This window comes from Cavia porcellus, unplaced genomic scaffold (assembly GCF_034190915.1).
Source record: "Cavia porcellus strain 051 isolate PalLab524CR breed Dunkin Hartley unplaced genomic scaffold, mCavPor4.1 scaffold_3, whole genome shotgun sequence".
Lineage (NCBI taxonomy): Eukaryota > Metazoa > Chordata > Mammalia > Rodentia > Caviidae > Cavia > Cavia porcellus.
Window position 1 is genome coordinate 66,588,187 of NW_026947486.1, and position 21,142 is coordinate 66,609,328.

Sequence of the window (21,142 nt, forward strand, 5' to 3'; positions counted from 1 at the left end):
TGAATATCTATATACCTGATACAATCAACATGTCCAACATGATAGGGGAATGAAGATTTTAAAAATGGTATAATAATAAAATGAAATACTACACAACAATAAAAATAACCAGGTACATTTTTAAAATTTCAGAAACAATTCTGGCTATAAAAGGTTGTGTAAGAATAAGTGCAATATATTATTTATGTTGAAAACACAACAAAACTATATTACAAATAATTTATGGCCACATTTCAGTGAATTTACAAACATTGGAAAAATATTTACCAACTTCAGAAAAACAATTATTTCTGGGATGGGAGGGAATTGAGACTACTTAGAGTTTTAGACTAGTAAGTATGCTTGGAAGTAGAAAATAATATAGATCAATTATAGTTTTATTCTTTTAGTTAATTTACTTAACTGCTTCATAAAATTTTAAATTAAAAATTAATGTACATATAATCTTTGGAAAATATTCTTTAGAAAGCTAATCAGGGTGAGTATTATCTGCTATTATCTGCTGTGATTGATATATTTCTAGAAGTAAATAATTTGAAAATGTCTATACTTATTAGTAAAAAAATTATATTTACCCTTACTATAAATATAAAGCAAACCACAGTGGATTACTGATGTTCTAGCATACAAAAACTCTACGGCCAAGTCCAAACATCTAAAGATGGCAAAAACATCCACTCAGGGGATAGATCCCTCACTTTCCTGTTAGGTTTCCTATTAAGTCCAATAAGATGGAAGACAAAAGTTGTATAAATGATTTTAGCTAAAGAAATCTTTACTTAATATATAATATGGAAAAAACTAGAAATAATTCTGTTACTGGTTTAAAGGTTACTAGGTTAAGTAAATGACACCAACCTATTCTGTGAAATATTAGTCCAATATTAATGCAAGCTCAAAAGATTATCAAATAGAAAATTTCCTAGAACAGTATTAAATAAAAAGAAAGACAATGAAATCCTGTGTAAACAACGATGACAATCATGGAAATATGAGTATATGTGTATAAAAACAGGAAGGGACTGGAAGAGCCAATTATTATAGTAGGGAAATGCATAACTTTTTTTCCTCTTTAACTTTTTTCTATATCAGTTTAATAAATTACTTAACCAGTGTTTTAAGTGTTTCTCCATATAATATAAAAGGTTTCACTAAGCAATATCCTTTTTTCATAGCTATATACCTACAGAAACTTTTGAGTGTATTTTTTAATCTTTTCGATTTCTCAAGTTTCATTACTTTAAAAATAACTAGCAATCAAATTTGGTCACCTTGTTCTAGGCTAAACAAGGCAGGGAAGTTCTCTTTATTCCAACTTCTGCCTCTACCTTTGATCTACTATCAAGACACAATGGACAAGAACAGTGACTTACGTAAGTTCTACTCTCTGAGATCCACTCACTGACAGCATGACCCACATAAAGTCTCTGACCTCTCTAGTCCTTATGTTCTTCAACCTCTAACTTTCTGTATTCAGGACATTCTCCATACAAGACAACTACTTAAATATTCATTTTAGATCCTGAACCCATTCCCTATCTCCCTACCTCCTCAACCTGGGGAAACACATACATGCTTCCAGGGCAAGCCAAACCCTGAAGAGCAGGTTACATCCTTAAAGATAAATGTGTTCCCCAGAATGAAAGTAATTATTTTTTGAACACTCATGTAATGACACTGCACAAAGCACTTGTTTTATGTGATACAGTTATCACACACACCTCTCCTTCACCCCAGAATGGATTTCGAGAGTAAATCAAGACAATCTGTGTTTTTTATGAATTATTTAAGTACATAAAAAATTTGAAAGAGGTCTAATGACAATGTCTTTCAAACTGTAAATGATAATTCATTAGTAGGCTGTGGTATACATTTTAAATGTAATAGAAAGTGTCACAGTACATTGCATGTAGTAAGAAATATTTTTTCAAAACACTTGTCAGTTATGTATGTGTCTGCTGGCATTACAATATAAAATGTATTTCTTCTGTTAATCACTGCCAGAAGATCTACAAAACACTGGCTGGTTATTTGTAGTTAGACTAATGCACAGGGACTCAAATAAAAACAATTAACAAAATGCAAGACACTTTAACTGTGATCATCCACAGTAATTAGAATTATGGTGTAGGTAATTTGGTCAAAAAGTCAGTAACTTTAGCCAATAATGTAAATATTCCCTCATTTTTTGTTTACTTAGGATATTGAAAATTATTTCATGCTCCACTATCGCCTCTACAAGATGAGAAGTAAAGAAAAATGAGAGTAGGAAAGCAAATTTGTTCATTCGTAATCGAATTCCAATCCCTACATAACTGAAAGTAACCCTTAAAGCCATCCTATCTTTCCTCATTTGAAATATTCAAATAATGCTGGTAGGGTCCTACTGTTAATCACAGCTAATCAGTTCCAATCTCCACATAATTATTGTTCCCACCCTCCTCTTTGTTTAAAACCACACCACGCAATTTATTGGAAACTAAGGTCCCAACTCCATCCCTACGTGAAGACACACAAATTCCCAAGCAGTGGCAAGCAGGCGGCATGCCTTTGATTCTGCTCTAAGGCGGGGAAAAGCCGACTATCAGTCTTGTGATTCTCCCGGGATTAAGAGTAACCAGAAGGTCAGGCGAGGGCAGCATAGGAGCCCCTGGGCAAGCAACCTGGCGCTTCCTCTGGTGCCTCAAGCCAGGAAGGCTTGCCCAAGCAGAAAACTAAAAGTAGGCTCTCACTGTACTCACTGTACTTAGGCACGACACAGCCACACAACCACCACCCCCACCCCCCACCCCCCCCCACACACATTACGCTACACTGCCTAGACTGAAGAATAACTCTCTGTCAGAGGGAGGGGGACGCGGAGAGAGAGTGCAGAGCTGTGGCAAATCCTTCTGAAGCCCTGGACACTTTACCCTTCGCTTCCGCCCTCTGCTGCTCCAAGTCTGATGGAAACAGTCCTTAGATCTACAGTTAACTATGAAAAAAATCATAACGGAGACTGAAACCTGCCAACAACTGAGAATTAAAAAAAAAAAACCAATTAACTTTTAAAAAACACTGCATGCAAACTTACACTGTCGGACTGGCAAAGTAAATGGGCAGGTTTCCGAGATTTCGTAGCCAACAAAGTGGCAGATCAGACCTCCTGGAGCCTGAAAGAAGTGTCCTCTCAGAAGAACAGCTAACCCCGACCGAGGCTTAAATGGGGTCGACCTACTTAACTAGAAAGGGCAGCCATTGACCCTGACCTGGACGCATCTGGATTGGTTGATACGGATAGTGTTCCGAAGCAGACTTTTCAATGATTGGCTAGGAAAGTCAAGCGGGAACTCAGAGGTGGGGTTGGGGGAGGGTAATAAAGTTGTTACCCAGGCGACAGAGAGACACAGAGCTCTCCTCAATCTATTTTCGGAGTCTTAGCCGCCAAGCCGAAAACTGACCACCAAGGTGAGAAAACTGAAACCTCAGGACGGGGAGAGAACGGGGAGAGATTTCTTGTCTGTTAGAGAAACTGTTGAGAACTCTAGGCACTTAAGACCCTGAGGGAGACTACTAAAAAACTTGAGGAACACCAAGAGAACATTTCCCTCAGTCTTTCAGGACTCTGCGTTAACAAAACTCACACTCTCAGAATATAAGTGAGAGATGGGATGATTATAGCAAACAAGGAATGGGTGCTGATTGACTAGTGCTGAAGATAACTAGACTTCTTAACTCTCTCTCACACGCTTTAACAGTCCTTTTCCCGATTAAAAATGACCAGCCTGATAATGTGAATCATGTTTCCTTATAGATATATCAGACTGCTCCAAGTTGGAGCTGCCACTGTATGTTTTAGGTTGGGATATATAGGAGGAGGGCCCAGCAGTGGTCAAACAAAAATGTGGCCCGCACCCCGTGCTAGTGAACAAAGTCTTGTAGCTTGAGAGTTCCAGCACAGCCGAGTTTGGTAGTAGACAGGTATAATCCCAGCATCCTGAGCGGCTGAGGCAAAGGACTGCAACTTCAAGCCCATCCTGGCAATTTAGTGAATTAGCGAGACTTTCTCAAAACAAACTAAAAACTATTTGTACAAGTACTTGTCAAAGGTACCCACCAAGAGCTTGTTGGGAGAATTAAATATTCTATATCATTTGACTATACCTTTCAAAAAGGGGGAACTGGGTTAAAAAAATAAATCTGAATAAAGGATATAAGGGAAGTGAGTTTGATCAGAGAGATAGGGAACATTTCTTCTAAGAGCTTCCTGCTGTGATAGACTTTTAGAACACAGACTAGAGAAGTTGGCTTGAGAAAGTTGCAAAGTGCTGAAAAAAATTTGCTGCCTCAACTGTGTTTTATATAGATGTAGAATATGAGACTGAGACAGAAAAGCAGGTGAAAATTTATTGCCAAACATATGGTTTGTCAGAAATATTGTACTGTTTAGTTTTGGGGTGTTTGTTTGTTTGATTTTGGTTTTTTGGTTTTTTTGAGACAGGACCTTGCCCTATAATCAGGCTGGCCTTGAACCCACCAGGTAGCACAGGCTGCCCTCTAATTTGCAGAGATCTTCCTGTCTCAGCCTCTGAGTGCTGAGTTTATGGCCATGGACCTCTTTGCCGGGTTCATATTTAGGTTTTGATAACTCAGCATAAATTTTTTAGAAACTAAGGATACCTGTCTCCATATAAATTCACTTTCCTAGCAGAATATAGTTGGATGTAGTTGGTATCCATACTCCCAGCACTCAGAAGGCTGAGGCAGGATAAGGAGATCTTTCAAAAGACAAAACAGAACAAAACTTCACTTTTCAAAAAAGGATTGGAATGGTAGAGATATAACTTCGTATACTGTAAAATACCATCTGGATGCAAATTGAGTGTAACAGGTGCTGGTACTGTTTTAAACATATCAAGACAATGTAAAACCGTTCAAGAGAATGACAGTATTACAGGGTATTTAGAATCAACTAACAGAAAATGAACAATGGTTTCTGTATAATCTCCCTGTCTATAAAATTTTTGTTTATATTATCACATATAATAAAATCCAATAATATACAACAGGTTAAAACCAATGGAGACAGAAGAGCAAAAGCTTGATGGGACTTCAAAACAAGAGGATATTAAATCAGCACTACCTATTATGATGTCTTGTTTTCTCCAAAATGGCTGTTCCTACCATCCAACCTTCTCTGCCTCATTTCTGTAGAGCTCTTTTTCTCTCATTAGTTGTGAGTTTGTCTTTGGCATTTCACTTTCTGCTCCATTCATTGTGGCCTCTCTGCAACTGTTTCTGGAATCTTGGTATTTTTCATTTTTAGAATATCCTGCAGTAATCTCTGTAGAGTTGAATTGGTGGTTGCAAATTCCCCTAGTTCCTCTTTATCCTGGAAGCACCTTGTTTTTCCATCAATTTCCAGGGACAGCTGTGCAGGATATATCAATCTTGGCTGGAGGTTATTATCTTTCAAAGCTTGAATTATTTCCCCCCACGCTCTTCGTGATTTGATGGTTTGTGCCGAGAAGTCTGCTGTAATTCTGACGGTGTTCCCTTGTAAGTGATCTGTTTCTTGTCTTTGACGGCTTTTAATATTCTGTTCTTATATTGGATTTCCGGAATTTTGATTATTATATGCCTGGGTGTAGCTCAGTATACGAAGTTATACCCAAAGATTTTAAGGAAAGAGACACTATGGTAAGTACTTTTATGTCGAGATTATCTTGTGGTGAAACACTATTTTGCTTAAATGGCTATGTTTTGCTTAAATGGCTATGTTTGCTATTTTGCTTAAATGGCTATGTTTAAATGGCGCTGTTTTGTTGTTGTGCCCTCTTTTTTATCTCAGTCTCCTTTTCATTATCTACTTTTTCATTTTTATCCTTTTAATTAAGGGAAAATAAATAAAAAATAGCAGGATATATTATAGTAACCCACGTTGATTTCCTATTAACTTGATTTGAAACCCTGTATTGCTCTCACCATCTTGTTTTGACTGATTTTCCTCTGTTCTGCTTTGCTTGATAGTACCAAGTTTGAAAGAATAGACAACAACTATGAAGACAATAAGATTCATTATGATGTCCATTCTGGTTGACTATTATCTCCTTTTGAAGTCCTCTAATGTCTCCAATGTTTTGGTTTTATTGGTCTTGTTCTTTACTGTTTTGTTCAATTTTATTATAACTGATGATATAGGCAATTCTTTTTAAGATAGCAAGAGGCATTATGGTAACCATTGTTGATCAGCTTGTATTTTGTTTTTACATTATGTATTATGTCCATCCTTTTGATTTGACTGACTCTGTCCTGTTATGTCACATTTGGTTTTACTTTCTTCAAAAAAAAAAAATTAATAAGAACTGTGGGAGAAATAAAACCCAAAATGTGTAATTGTCATTGTACAAAAGCAAGGAAAAGAAAGTGCTCTAAAGGATATAACTGCATATATATTTAAGTGTATAAGATAGATAACCATATTGCTGAGTTTTGTTGGATCATTGAACAAAACTGTTTGCAGTCCTATATGCTTTAATTTTGTAACTTGAGCAACTATTTCTAAGATGACAATATGTAGCTAACTAGTGATTTCCTACTGTTCATTTTTTCTGAAATTCTGTATAACTTGTACCTTTTTTCTGTTTTTTTTCTTTTTTCTCCTTAAATAAAATTTAAAACACACACACACTCGAGTACAAAACAAGTAAAGATTGTCTGTATTTCCCATTAACTAAATGGAATATGTGCCCTAAACAACATATATGAGACAGATTAAAAAGATAGTGTAAATACTACTTTCCCAAGTAATGGCAAATAACCTATAAGCACCTGCAATTTTAACCAGCCCCTAAGTGATTTTGTGTGATACTAGGGCTTGAACCTTGAACTTAGAACCTCACTTTCTATCACTGGGCTACATCCTCAGGTCCCCAAGTGATTCTGAATCATACTAAACCCCAAGAACAATAACAGTAGGTTCTCAGTAAGTGCTTGTTAGATTGAATATAAATGTTTTATAAAGCAAGCTGAATGCTTGAATTTACTTGCTGCCCCAGGTCTGTGTGTTAGCAAAACAAATATTTGAAGGATTTTACAAGTATTTTTTAAAAGAATATTTGTGGTTATTTTCTTCCTCAGAATATGGAATCTGAAAATGCAAAGACTGGAACTATGGAAATTGAGAGTATTTCTTCAATTTCTGCTTTGCAAGCCCTCTCTAATCTGCTTTATCCTGAAGAAGAGGATGATTTTGACTCTGAACAGGTGGTCATAAACTTACAGATGGATTAGTTCTCTTCATCAAAATTGTAGAACTGTATTTAAACAACTTGTTCCCACCTTGCTGTGTCATTTGATATATTTACAGGAGGTTGCAAGGTTGATTATGCATGAGAGTATAACCTCTAGTGCATCTCTGGCAAGCATAATTATATTTTTTTCTAAACCACCTGAACACTGAATAGGAAAATAGTTCTGTAACTATGGTAGCAATAGCCACATTTCAAAATGTTTGTCATTTATATTTATGGTCAAAGAATACTTGACAACCATTGCAAAGAGTGGTATCTAGGACTGTTTATGCTAGACAATATTTCTATAAAACAAATATTTTCAATTATGAAGCACTAATGGAACCTTAAGTACCAGTCTCTTAATTTTTAAAAATTTATCTACACATGAAAACAGAACAGAAGTATTTTGAGCTGAATAATAAAGCAAATTAGCTTCATATTACTAAAATTGGCTTCCGGAATAATCAAAATATTTTCATGTAACTCCCTATTCTTCATCTTTAAACATCACTGAATGTTGACTATCACATTGCTTATTATAAGATAAATTTTGGGGCAGAAATATCATTCTATAACATATCAATTTCTACTAAATTATTTAATGAAGTTTTTAACTACTATGACCATGAATAAACTGTTTTATAAGAACATATATAATCGGTGGATTCCTCCTCAAATTATTTTTGGCTATAATCTCAAAAAGCAAGTATATTTCTAAATAGTCTTCATAATTCAGTGACTCAGATCAATACTGGATTGAGATTCTACCCTCCAGGAAGAGATTTTCTGAAAAGGGCAGAATTAAACAAAACAGGAGATGAAAATATAATTCATAGAAAGGGGAACCAGATCAATGTGGAGCCAGGATCAAGAACCAGGAAGTGTTGCCAGGAAAAAGTTTCAGTATGGCCAAAGAAAAATCAGAATATTAATAATAACATTGAAAAAATGTATATGTACATATACGGACAAAGGAGAAAAAGTTGGAAACAATGTATTAATAAAGTTGGGAAGCTATTCATAGTTGCTACCTCAGATGAAATAGCAGAGCCACAACTTTGAGAACTCTAAATTCTGGAAAAGATAGGATTGTGCCATACATTAAAAATATATTAAGTATTTGAAAGACAGTCAACCTGAAGATGGTGAGGTGAAACTTGTAATTGAACAGATTCAAAAATAAGGATTTACCCTGGTTACAAAGTCTGTCCTCCTTGATGTTTATGTCTATAGATGTTTATTCATATCTAGATGTGGTTTAGGAATAAAGATGAATGTGTATGAAAGTAGAGAGATTGTAACATCATGTTACAAAATTATACAGTATATTAAAAATTGTCATAATAATATATGATTCTGTGTGTCTGTGTTATAAGCAATTGTTTTCTTTTGAAAGGATTATAAGCAATTTTGAGATAATTGGCCATTCAGACACCATAGTACAATTTTATTACAGTATGGAATGAGAGTATAAGAATAGAGAGAGAATAATTAATGCTTCTATTGAAGTATTAAATTTTCCATGAGAGAAACTGCTTTTCATTTTTTAATATGGAAAACTGTGGAATGATTACAGGAGTGGTGTGCTTTTGAAAATAGACTGTCTGTAAACATAAAGAGAACTGCTGTACACACATTGGTTCATTTATACTATCCTTCTTCTAAATTACTTGTTAAGAATCTGGGAGGCTGGTAAAGATTACATTGTTTTTCAAATTCCTGAGGGAATGTTAAGGGCTTTGGGAAGTAAGATTCACAATTCTCAGACGTTGTGACAAGGATGTTCAAACTCTCTTACAAATTGCAAAGTGGCATAAATTGCAATGATAAATTGCTCAGATAATTGGCTGTAGATTTGTGATGAAGATTCAAATGATATCCTTATAGAAAAAAATTGCCTGATGGTTTTTAATGTTTTTATTATCTCATTCCATCATTTCTATTGAAAATTTTATTTTCAATTGTTTATTTTCATTAAGTTAGTTAATCAAAACTCCCCATTGTTCTGATACACTGATCCAATCATCACTGTCCATGGAGAACATGCCAGTTTTTGTCAGAATAGTTCAAGATTTTATTTCTATTGATTTTAATTTTCTGTGGAAGGAAGCACTCAACAAAACAAAAGATGCTCATGTTCCAAGAAATGGTTTGCCCTGATCCATTATTGGTATTATGATTAATAAATTTTAAAATGTACTACATATTTATATGACTTTAGTGATTTAAAAGGGAGAAAAAGTGTCCAGAATACTGTTTTGGGATTTGCACATAAAAATTCCCGTAATGCCTTAACTGAAAACATAGAGCTTTTGAATCTCCTTTTTTGAAAAGGAATCGTTACATTCTCAAACACTGTTGAAATATTATAGATTTCTGATTTATAACTGTTGGAATAGCTTAGCATAATAAAGACTCATGAACTTTCCCATCATCTTTCAAGGACAGACACTACTTCTTTTGCCTAAATAGGACATTGTAACTTTTGTACATGTTTTAAACCTTAGGAGATGTGGACACATGTCAAACAAATGACAGATAAAAATGCTAGCTTGCCAGAATCAAAAGAGTTAAGAACTTTTTTGGTTGCTGGCAGTGGAGTGAATTGGAACTTCAGAGTCTGATGTCAGTGAGAACAATAAGTAAGAAATTAGAATTTTCATAAAATACTAAGAAATCCCTAAGAGGGACCAACGAAGTAATTGCCACAATATTAATGATGTAATATATGTTATATTTAGTTGAAAAATGAATATTGTTTATGTATGTTGAGTTGGGGCTAGTCTTATAGTCATGTTTAGGCACGTACAGACAATGGAAAATATGTATTATGTGAAGAATGATGTTGTTCATTGTGTAACTGACACTATTACTTTCAGGTTGGTGTATAAATTCACTAAGTGTCATGAGGCAGTGGAATGGGAAAACGCTGCATTTCCATAGTGGAAAGAAATAAAAGCAATTATCAGGGCTTTCAAATGCATATTTTGAAATTTGAATACTTAGCCTTAGCCTTGTTAGGTCTTTATTTTATAAAAGTTTCCCATACTTCTACCCTCCCCATCTAATTACTGACACTGCCAAAATACAAAATCATTAGCATTTTTCTACTAAAACTTCGTTCTAACCTTCATAGAGATGAATGTGTCCCATTCTTTTATCCCCAGGGATACATGATTCACTGAGCTGGAACTGGGGATTTGGTCTGACCAAAAATCAATTCTGCCCCAGAGTCTATTAAACTGAAAACTTTTTGAAAGGACAAGGCAAACACATTCAAAATAATACTTGGAATCTGTCTCTCTGCCTATATAACAACAATGAGTAAACCAGAAAGCTCTATCAGATTTTAAGATGGAAAACTAAATAGATTTAAAGTGCTATTAATCACATAATTCTATAAGTGGTAGTTACAGAATGTTGGACTTTATTGTATCTTCTCCAGTCAAATTGTTCATCTGCTATTGGAGCCATAGATCCTGGCAATATTGGACCACCAAAAACAGAAGAGCTAAAAGGCAAGTTATTTAATGTATCAGTATAGAGCAATAGAAACAATGCATTTTCCTTGGTAACAAAATTATAGGGAGAGTAATACTAAAATTAGTATTTATTAAGACGTTTTTTATTAAATATAGTTACAATTGATAGGGTAAATTTAAGTGTACTCATCACAAATAAATGATAAATATGTGAAGGAGTGCATATAAGTCAATTGGCTAGGTTTTGCTTTTCTACGATATATACAAATTTCAACATCATGTGGTATAAAATGCATATATAAAATTTTTGCCAAATAAAAATTATTTTGAAAATGAAAAAAGTGATGAACTAAAATCATGAAAATGAATAGTAATTTATTTATAAAAGTGCTTTTACTCTACTGCTTTCAAGGAAATAATTCTAAAAATAAAAATGAGTTAACTTCAAATTATCCACGTTCCTTGGTCTATTTCCTAAGATAAAAGACATGTGTAAGTAGACAACATTTTTTAATCTATCAGAATACTTATTTCTTCACATTCTACTTTCATATGTTCTGGTGATTTCATAAAATTAATTCATTAATGCACTAAACATAGTTATTGAAAACCTACTGGGTAACACACAGTGTGATTATCCCTCAGACTACATTGGCGATCAAAATAGTCTCTGCTATGATTGAGCCACAGACTTTTAAACAAGACAATGAAACAAATCACTGCATGATTCTATCTTATGATGAAATGTTTTTAAATTAAAGTAGATGGTATTATCTTTAAAAATCACATGTTTAGGGACTTGAGATGTGGTTCAGTGGTACAACACTTTCCCTAGAATATTAGAGGTCTTAGTTCAATCCCCAACTCCACCCCCACCCAAAAATGAAATAAAACAAACAAAAAAATCTACACGTCCAAAAAACCTGAAATAAATAAAATTATTAGTGTTTCCTAGCATTTTGTCCTACAGATTTTTAGAGCTGAACACTTTACAAACCTTTAAAAATATAGAAGATTTCAATTTTGTTAATCATGATCACAGTTACTAGAAAATGGGCAGGAAAGGAAGTGAATTTTGCCCATTTTTGCTAATTGTAAAAGATTAGCTGGGAAAAATGTTGAAAATAATGTCTAAAATGAGGTCTGAGGGTGGTTCTAAATTTTCAGTTATTATTGTGGCACATGCACATGAGGCTATTTGTCTTGTGGGAGAGATATTCACTATATGGTACATTGGTTCAGATTTGGATGTATTTCTATGCTGATCATAGTTCCCATAATGTAGCACTAATAATCACTGAATTTTGAAAGTAATGAGTTACATATAAGATGCTAGATATAAATTTGTACTTATGCTTTGGAAAGCCCATGCTAGATACAAACAGATAATTTAAAAAGAATTAGCAGAATTGAAAACCTGACAATCAGGCGCATTTCTGGGAATACTTGAAAGGACTCAATGTTCTGCACCTAATGCAGGTCTCCATTTGATGCCACAATAGAACAAATTCAAGCTCGGTTTTTGCATGCCTAATGGAAACTGTCTGCTTTTAAACAATTAAAGATCACTATAGAAATCTAAGCACCCGCTTGATACTGTATAAAGAACAAGTGATAGAGATTTTCTTTAAGGTTTATGTGTACATGAGAAAGATATTGAATTTAAAAATAATCATTATATCCGGTGCTTTTACTTTTTATTCATATTATCTTTTAAAAATATGTTGTGCTTGCAAAGAAAAGTGATAAAAGGGTTTTTATATAGTTAAGCAAAATACAAGATAACATATTCCTATCCAAATGAGATAGTGACTTTTTCTTCTATACAAAAATATTTTGCACATAATCCTATTATGTTTCTTAAAATTGTATAATGTTTCTTTGCATATTTGCCTATATAATTATATCTATGCGTTATGTATATAGAGAGACAGAGACTTGAAAGTGGAAGGAGAGAGAGAGAGAGAGAAGAGAAAAAGAATAGAAAGATAAACATCACCAGAATGCCAAAATTGATTATTTCCAGGCAACTGGATTATATAATATCTTATTGTCATCTTTTTATTTATGTATTTTATCAATTATTATTACAATTCTACAATGTACTGGTCTGTATTGATAATATAAATCAGTTATTATAATGCAGTCTTGTTTGGACCGAACAACCAAGCTAGTGATTACAAATAGAGCACGTTTTATTTCAAGTATTCCAAAATGGTATAATGAATATGAACCATTTAGTGGAAGAAACAAATCAACAGCTTCAGCTTGCTGTTCTTCTTTTTAGTCATCCCTCAAACCAGTGAAAAAAATAATGAGGACATCTGGAATCCAGAAGAGGTTCCAGAAGGAGCAGAGTATGATGATGTGTGGGATGTTCGAGAAATTCCAGAGTAAGTCAAACAAAGCCAAGAATGTGTTTAAGGAGTTTAAGTTAGATGTATCATCTGATATTCTATTTTTGACAAGATTTATAAAGTAACATACCACACAGAATATAAAATCACGGTGACACATACAAGTGGGTATAATAGTGATTTTCCCCTTCTAGAGTAGAAGCAAATAATAAAACACAACACTTTCCTTTTAGTACTTACCTACTAAAAATGAAAAAAATATACAGTAATCATTTCCACTATATATTTATACTGTCTATTGTCTATTTTGGAACAGTAGGTGAAAAACATCTCACCAAGTTGCAAGAATTAATAGAAACCAAATTATAATACTATGTTTATGTGTCAAAGATTGGCTTTTAATTATTCAGTGTTCTGTAATTTCAGTAAAAGGCTATGTCCTTCCTCCATTTATCAATTATTACTCAGATTTACTTATTAGATATTTCAAGACTATGCTTAGTATGCAGTATATTTTTCAAGTACGATTTGAGTTTTATTTTGAATTTTTTCAAAATTATTATGTCATAAATATAAAATTTAGAATTATAACAAAAATTACTTTTCATTCTGACTTTGAAAATGTCTGTTACATTTTAAGATTTAAAGTATAATTATGATACATCGATGAAATTAATGGGTAAGCTGTTTTAAATATATTTAATTTAAAATCATGATTATTTAGAATAACTAGAACAACAAAATCAGTATTTACTAAATACAAACTATTTTATGATATGTAACTTGGTATCTTTTTTAACCCTGACTACAAAACTGCCTAATACTTTGACAAAACTCCTATGCTTTCTATCTCCTGTATGAGTTGTGAAAATAGAAATAGTGGGAGACTGCAGATAATTGACTAAAAATAAGTATCTAGCTTTCAAATAAACAACAGCAAAAAAGTGTAAACTAAAAAAGTCAAAGGAGATTTTAAAACATTTCTGTCTGTTTTAAGAATAAATAAATTAAATCTCAGATTATGTTTATGTGTTGCCCATACATCCATATGAAAGGTAAGGAGTAAGCCAGTCAATAAATCTCACATATCCACATGCTACAAACTCCACATTTGAGTAAATTTTCATTTTTCATTCTGATGTTTTATGTCATCTAAAGAAAATATCTACAAAAGTTTTAAATGAATACTAACTCCAGTCAAGACATAAAAAATTGCTTTATAAAATTTTTAACTGTTTTTTCTTTAGGAAAATACATTTCAAAAAATATCCAAATGGGTAAAGAGGAAAATGAGTAAAGGCCATAGCAGGCAGTTCACAAAATAAGAATTGCAATTGTCTATATAAAAGATAATAAGAGCCTCAACTAAAGCACTAGCCTTGCAGTGAAGTATGAGGGTCATTACTGAGAATTTGAAGGAAGATTTAGTATTAGATTAAATACAATGGATGAGAAGAAAGTGGCAAAGATGCTGAGATTTCTAGCTTAAGTGACTGAGTAAATTGTGATAGCCTTAACTGTGACAGGGAATATAGGTGGTTGGAGAAGTACTGAGTTTGGTTCTGTATACACAGACTCTGGGGTACCTTTGGGACATCAAGGCAAACCTATACAGAAATAGTTACCTATTTCTGGTCTTACTTAAACTCCAAGACATTCCAGGAAGATAGTTTATTGAACTAATAAATCTATAGCATGATTCTAAACACATAGGTAGCTGTGCTGACTACATTACCAGTGTTTCTATTATACAGTTTTCTTAGAGATCATTTAGTTGAAACCCATGCACACCTCCCATAAATCATACAAATGTAGAATCCAAGACTTATGAGTGAATGAGTTTACCAAAGCCATATACTTAAATGATAAGACAGTACTAAATTTTGAATTTCTTTCTTTCTTCTTTCCAGTACTTAGAATTGTACCCAGGGTCTCACAGATGTTATGTAAGCACTGTACCACACACTGAGAGACATTGTCAGGCATTTAATCTGGATTTTCTAAATCTGTGATTCAAAGTTAGCAGAGAAGGATTTCAATATATCCATCTAACCCTGTTTTTTGGACCCAGTAATTTTCTATCTACTGCATTCTACTTTTAATCTTATTAGAAGTCCCTTCAATCCATTTTAATTGTATAAAACAGTTAAACTATTTGTATAAAAGTTAAACTTTATTTTACAAAATAAGTACAAAATGAATATCCTGCTTTTCAATGTTTTTATTACATTTCTAAAGTTTTATTCTTTTATGTTGTATTACATGTCTGAAAAATAGTCAGTACTTTATTTTGTCCTTTAAATTTTTTAATAGCATTTACTCATGCATTTCTAGTTTTTGTTCTGTGATAGGAAATTGCTTCTTCAATAGAGTCTATTCTCACTGACTTTTTTCAGGTATGAGATTATATTTAAACAGCAGGTAGGAACAGAGGATGTATACCTAGGATTGACAAGAAAGGACTCTTCAACAGCATGTTGTCAGGAGCTAGTGGTAAGCCTTTTTTCTCCATTTTTGCATGATTATCATACCTATATTGATTGACTGCTATATATATATATACATGATAGTGAAGGCAAGGCTGTAAACTCTTCATAAATAGTGGTTGCTATGTTTTAGGTCTTAGGGGAATAACAGGACAGTTTAAAATAATAACACATAGGAAAATCAACTACATTTACACATTTGATGAGATTTACAAATAAGCATAATAAAATCATATGAGACAATATATGATTTCTAATCTGATTAAAACTATCTAATCTGATTGACCTGAAACTCTTTTATTCTAGCTTTTTAGCATGCATGCTATACTATTTATTACCTTCTGATGAACTGATAGACAATCAGAATTTTAAAAATTTCCTTCTCTCAATCATCTTCTTGCTTATCTATGTATTTCTTGTAATGACTCAGTTTGCAATTAGGGATTTTAAATACTACTTTCTTCTTAAGTTTTGGATCTGAACATCCGATTTAAACTACTAAGAAGATGTTTAAAATGTTGCTTGGCTCCCTTACTTGAATGTACTGCATTGAGGAGCATCCTTTGCCAGATCAATGTTTCTATATAATAATAGCAATATTAACAGTATCGATGACACTGCCTTACTACTGCAACTTTGACCCTCATAATGATCTTGTTAAAAAGTCTGGGCCAAACCCAAAGTGTAGAATTCAATATATTTTGGTAACATACACAAGTAACTGATTCTAAAAGTTTATTTTTTGAAATCTGGAGCTGTGATTCTTTTTTTTTTTTTCTCTCTTACATGATAGAATTCAGAGGTACCCATAGCAGTGCTTCATATTTTTTCTTAAGAAAACGTTAAATGAAACTTCTCTTTAGCATGAACTTCAATTTTTCTCTTATTAGCAAAATCTAAGACATTCAATTGAATCAAGTAACATAATGAGAATAGTGACTTTAAGCACCTCAGGAGATTTTTAAAACTCTAATGAGTTAAGATTTCAAATGATCTTGATGTAATTAGCTCCCAGGGTTTTACCAGTAATATTCAAACTTCTCTCTCTTAAATTACTATAAAATTATGTATTTGATGTCTACTACTGGGGATTGCTGTAAGCTCTGGGTAAATTCCAGGCTCTAGATAAATGAACATTATTGTGGCCTTTCTAGTTGTGTGATGCAAATTGCCACTAGTTTTAGTTTTAAAAAGTATACTAAATAAAGAATCTTGGAAACTAAATAACTCCTCATAATAGGATTATACAGTTTATTTCAGGCTCGAGTTTATACAGAAGACTTGCTTCTTTCCTCTAATGAATTTATGATTGGCCACAAGATAAGGCTAACATAAATGAATTAATTTTATTATTAGCAGTTAAATTCAATGTAGGTAATTATGAATCCATTATTAGGAGTTCGAAAGTTTTGGATACAGCATGGGCACTACTCAAGGGCAGCATCAAATGAAACATTTTCTAGGATTACTGTACCTTACTTCTTATATACTATTCTTTTTTCTCTTGCTTTACTTTCTTTCTCTTTCATTCTTCATTTATTCAGTCTTTAAATACAGTACTTAATGAATGTTACCACCTACCAACCACTGAATACTTAGTCCTAAATATTAAGATACGAAGAAAAATAAGAAACAATAAATTGTCCCCAGGAAATTTACAACAAACAAGGTAAGATACAGTATTGCAGTCAGCATGGCAAGTTCATAAAAAGAGACATGTACCACATACATGGTGATATAAAGCAGAGAGCAATCAACTAAATGTGGATAGATAAGCTTTTCACAGTAGACAACATTCTAAGCCAGGAATTCTAGCTAGAGGTAAGAGAATATGGAAATTTACCCAGACATGAAATAGCATGATATTTGAATAAGCAACGAATATAACAAAGAACAAAAATAAGTATGGCCAGTGGTATAGTGGCAACTTGACTTGAAAAGTAAATTTTCTTTCTTTAAAAGCACTATTTTTTGTTGAGGGTATGAAGCACATTCACCAAGTATATACAAGGCCAACATTTGAACCCCAGTATTGTGAAAAAGAATAAAAGACTTAGAATAAGAAAAAGTGTGGACCATCTCCAGCATTTTTTGCTTAAATTTATGCTTCTTATTCTTATTGATAACATAATGTTTCCTTGAATCTAAGACATCATTAAATTATAAATATATCCATAATTTAGTAACAATGCTTTGTGGAAAATGTAAATGCACTACTACATTAAATATGTACATTGATTTTGTGATGTATCCAAACATCAGAAACATTAAAATGTGAGGAAAACTGTATCTTAGAATTGGTTAAATATATTATTTGGATCTTAGAACTTCTCTGTATGTAATATTTCATTCCAGACACTTTCAGAAAGAAATCCTTGCTTAAACTCTTACTTCAAATGAGGTAAAAAAATAATAGTACAATTTGTTTAAGTATGAGGACTTATTTAGTTTTAAAAATTCAAAAGGACCACTGTGTTTTCTTTACCCTTCCTGGATTCCAAATAAGAATGTGAGATTTATTAATCCCAAATCAAGTAAAGGTGCTAAACAAAATCTAAATTAAAAATGTATTGTTTTTCTAACACCAAATCTAAAAACTTTCATATTTAAATTCTGCTTGTCCTATTATTATTCTCTGCTGCTTTGCTCCCGGGTTGATAGCTATCAAGTATCATCATGTTATAATTTTTAGATTAAAAATACTTATTTTATACATAGGTATTTCAGAGCTGGAGCTAAACCTGGTTTGCAGACTTTTTTTTCTTTTTGCTGCTAAGTCTTTTATTCAAATATAATTTTATGAGATAGCCCAGTACATAAAACACAGAAAACCACCATTTCTTCGGTTAAAAAGGTACTAGTTGTCTAAAATGGAAGAATACTAATTTAGTCTCTCCTTTTTATATTGCAGTTTAGAGACTAAAGACATGTTTACAAGGTATCGAATAGTAGTGTAAATAAATGGAAGAATAATAGGCTTAGAGGGTCTTTTTGTAGGTGACATATTTACCTCATAAAACACATCTGCTTTGTTTTATTTTATTATCCTTTTCATTCTTTATCTATCTATATTCTCCATCTTTTCTTACAAAGATCCCACTGTTAAGAAAATGACAGCTATTCCTTGGACAGAGAACTGATATTTAAAATGCAAAAGAACTCAAAAAATTAGACCACTTAAAATAAAAGATCCAATTAAGAAATGGGCAAGTAAAATGAGCAGACATTTTTCAGAGGAAGAAATGCAAATAACCAACAAATTTATGAAAAAATGTTCAACATCCCTGGTCATTAGAGAAATGCAAATTTTTAAAAATGCTAGAAAGAATGACAATCAACAGGTCAAAAATAACAAGTGCTGACATGGCTATGGTAAGAAAAGAACCCACCTACACTGTTAGTGGGAATGTAAACTAGTACAATCATTACTGAAATCACATGGAAACTCATCCAGAAACTAGAATTAGAAATTCCATATGAGCCATCTATCTCCCTTCGATATAACTTCCCCAAAGATCTAAAGACATTGTACTATAGTGACACATGCATACCAATATCTATAGGAGCACAATTAATAAAGCTTAATCCTGGAAGCATCCTGTATATCCATCAACAGATGATTAAAGAAAATATGTTATTTATAAATAGTGAGATATTACATAGCTATAAAGAAGGACAAATTTGAGACATTTGTAGGAAAATAGATGCACCTGGAAAATATAATGCTGAGTGAAATAAATCAAATGCAGAAGCTTAAACATCATATAGTATCTCTCATTTGACTATGGCAAAATACAAACAAAGAGCACAATAAAGGATGGATAGGAGGTGATAAGGAGATAGATCTCTTGGAAATGGAAAGGGGTCCAAGAGAACGTGGGTAAAAGGAGAAGGGGGAGGAGAAAGGGAAATGAGTAAATAGAAATATGACATATACAGGAACCTAATAACTTCAATGAATATAAACATTATATGTCATAAACATTAGATAAAATTAGAAATATCAATGTGAGCAAAATGAGGAAAGAAGACTTAGAGGATAAGGGAGGAAGACAAGAGGGAAAGGGATTTAAAAGAAGAGCAAACTGTGTTATGTATATGAACTCACTTGCCAAGATGATTATAAAATATCTATACTGCAAACATATACTAATAAAAGATAACATTTGTAAATAAATGAAAAATCAAGTTTTCCAACAAAAAGCTTAATATACATCCTTTATTATATATCTTTGAATACATATGCATCACTGTTTGCTATTATTATGCACTTACTATGTATAATACGAACCAGACACTGGATACACATTGTTGAACAAAGTAGGTAAGATTCTCCTTTTTTCAAGGCAAAACTGTTTACTGTCAAAACATCAAGCAGTCTTGGAGCGATAGTGTAGCTGGAGCTACTGGGTGGTCTTTGCCAAACTTTAATAGATTCATCTAATAAGGAAACAGTGACTCCCACCTCCCAAAAGAAACAAATTTATTACTTAAACAGCATTAGCAAGATCCTGGTATCCCTTTGCCCACATGATCAAGACAAAGAGGTCAGATGGCAGCTAACATGAATCTGTTGCTCAAGAGCCAATTCTAGACTACAGCTAGTTATTTTATAGTAGTGAGTTGGAAAGCTCTGTACCCTACTAGAACAGGGAGTAGTGTGAGAAACTGTCTCATTGCTGTCTCTTGCAAGATAGGAGCCTTCCACACAGGCACAGAAGCAGATAAGAAACAGCATTGAGATAGCTGCTAAAAGATTTTTCCTATTTTTCTATGTTCTGGGAAGACCTCAAGCTGGTCTGCCAAGATCTGATTCATATTGTAGTTGAGCCTTGCCTATGTGGCACACGTGGATAGTGCAAGGTCACTAGAGTGTTATGGAGGGCTCTACATTTACATGGTATGAATAAACATTTTTGTCTTCATTGTTTTTACTTAACATATAATATGAAACAAATGATTTATATAATGCTTATACATGTTAGGCATTTCTCTAAGAACTTTATGGATAGTAACCCATTGATCTCCATATCACCTCTATGAAATAGATGTTCCATTTTTATAGATGATGCTCCATTTACAGATGAAGTTGTCAGCAGGGGGTTTAGCTCAGCAGCATAGCACCTGCCTGGCAAGAGTGAGGTCATGAGTTCGATCCCTGGTACAAAAAAGAAAAAAAAAAAAAGAAAAAGAAAAAGAAAAGGAAACAGATGTGGGCCAGGGATTTAACTCAGTGTCACAAGCACCTGCCTAGAAAGCGCAAGGTTGTGAGTTCAGTCCCCAACACCAAAAAATAAAATAAAATAAAATGAAAAGAAAGAAAACAGATGAAGTTGTTAAAGCCCAAAAAGTTAAGTAACTTGCTTAAGATCACACTTTTAAACGTAACAAATTTGAACAAACATTGGCAAACTGGTATGAATGCAAAGATGGGAAGCCCATACAGGCTTAACAGTAGTGGTAGCATTTGACTCAGACATTTGAAGGACAGATAATAGTTTGTGGAGAAGCAAAAGATGAAAAGCTCAAGTGACTTAGGACTA

The 21,142-nt window shown here is 33.0% G+C and overlaps 2 protein-coding genes across 6 annotated transcripts in view; one reads left to right on the plus strand and one right to left on the minus strand.

Moving 5' to 3' along the window:
- Nup62cl (nucleoporin 62 C-terminal like) overlaps positions 1 to 3,229 on the minus strand; it is a 101,430-nt gene extending 98,201 nt beyond the window's left edge. For 4 of the 5 annotated variants that reach the window (XM_013150222.3, XM_013150219.3, XM_063246247.1 and 1 more), the window contains exon 1: positions 3,074 to 3,226. The gene's annotated coding sequence lies outside the window, so the exon portion shown is untranslated. Of the gene's footprint in view, positions 1 to 3,073 lie in introns of all 5 variants that reach the window. The other variant, XM_013150223.3, reaches the window with a different exon arrangement.
- Positions 2,370 to 21,142, plus strand: part of Dnaaf6 (dynein axonemal assembly factor 6) — a 33,405-nt gene continuing 14,632 nt past the window's right edge. The window contains exons 1-6 of the mRNA XM_063245571.1: positions 2,370 to 2,375; positions 3,421 to 3,447; positions 7,120 to 7,245; positions 10,720 to 10,792; positions 13,044 to 13,149; positions 15,510 to 15,606. Coding sequence (XP_063101641.1) covers positions 2,370 to 2,375; positions 3,421 to 3,447; positions 7,120 to 7,245; positions 10,720 to 10,792; positions 13,044 to 13,149; positions 15,510 to 15,606 — 435 coding nt within the window. The remainder of the gene's footprint in view (positions 2,376 to 3,420; positions 3,448 to 7,119; positions 7,246 to 10,719; positions 10,793 to 13,043; positions 13,150 to 15,509; positions 15,607 to 21,142) is intronic.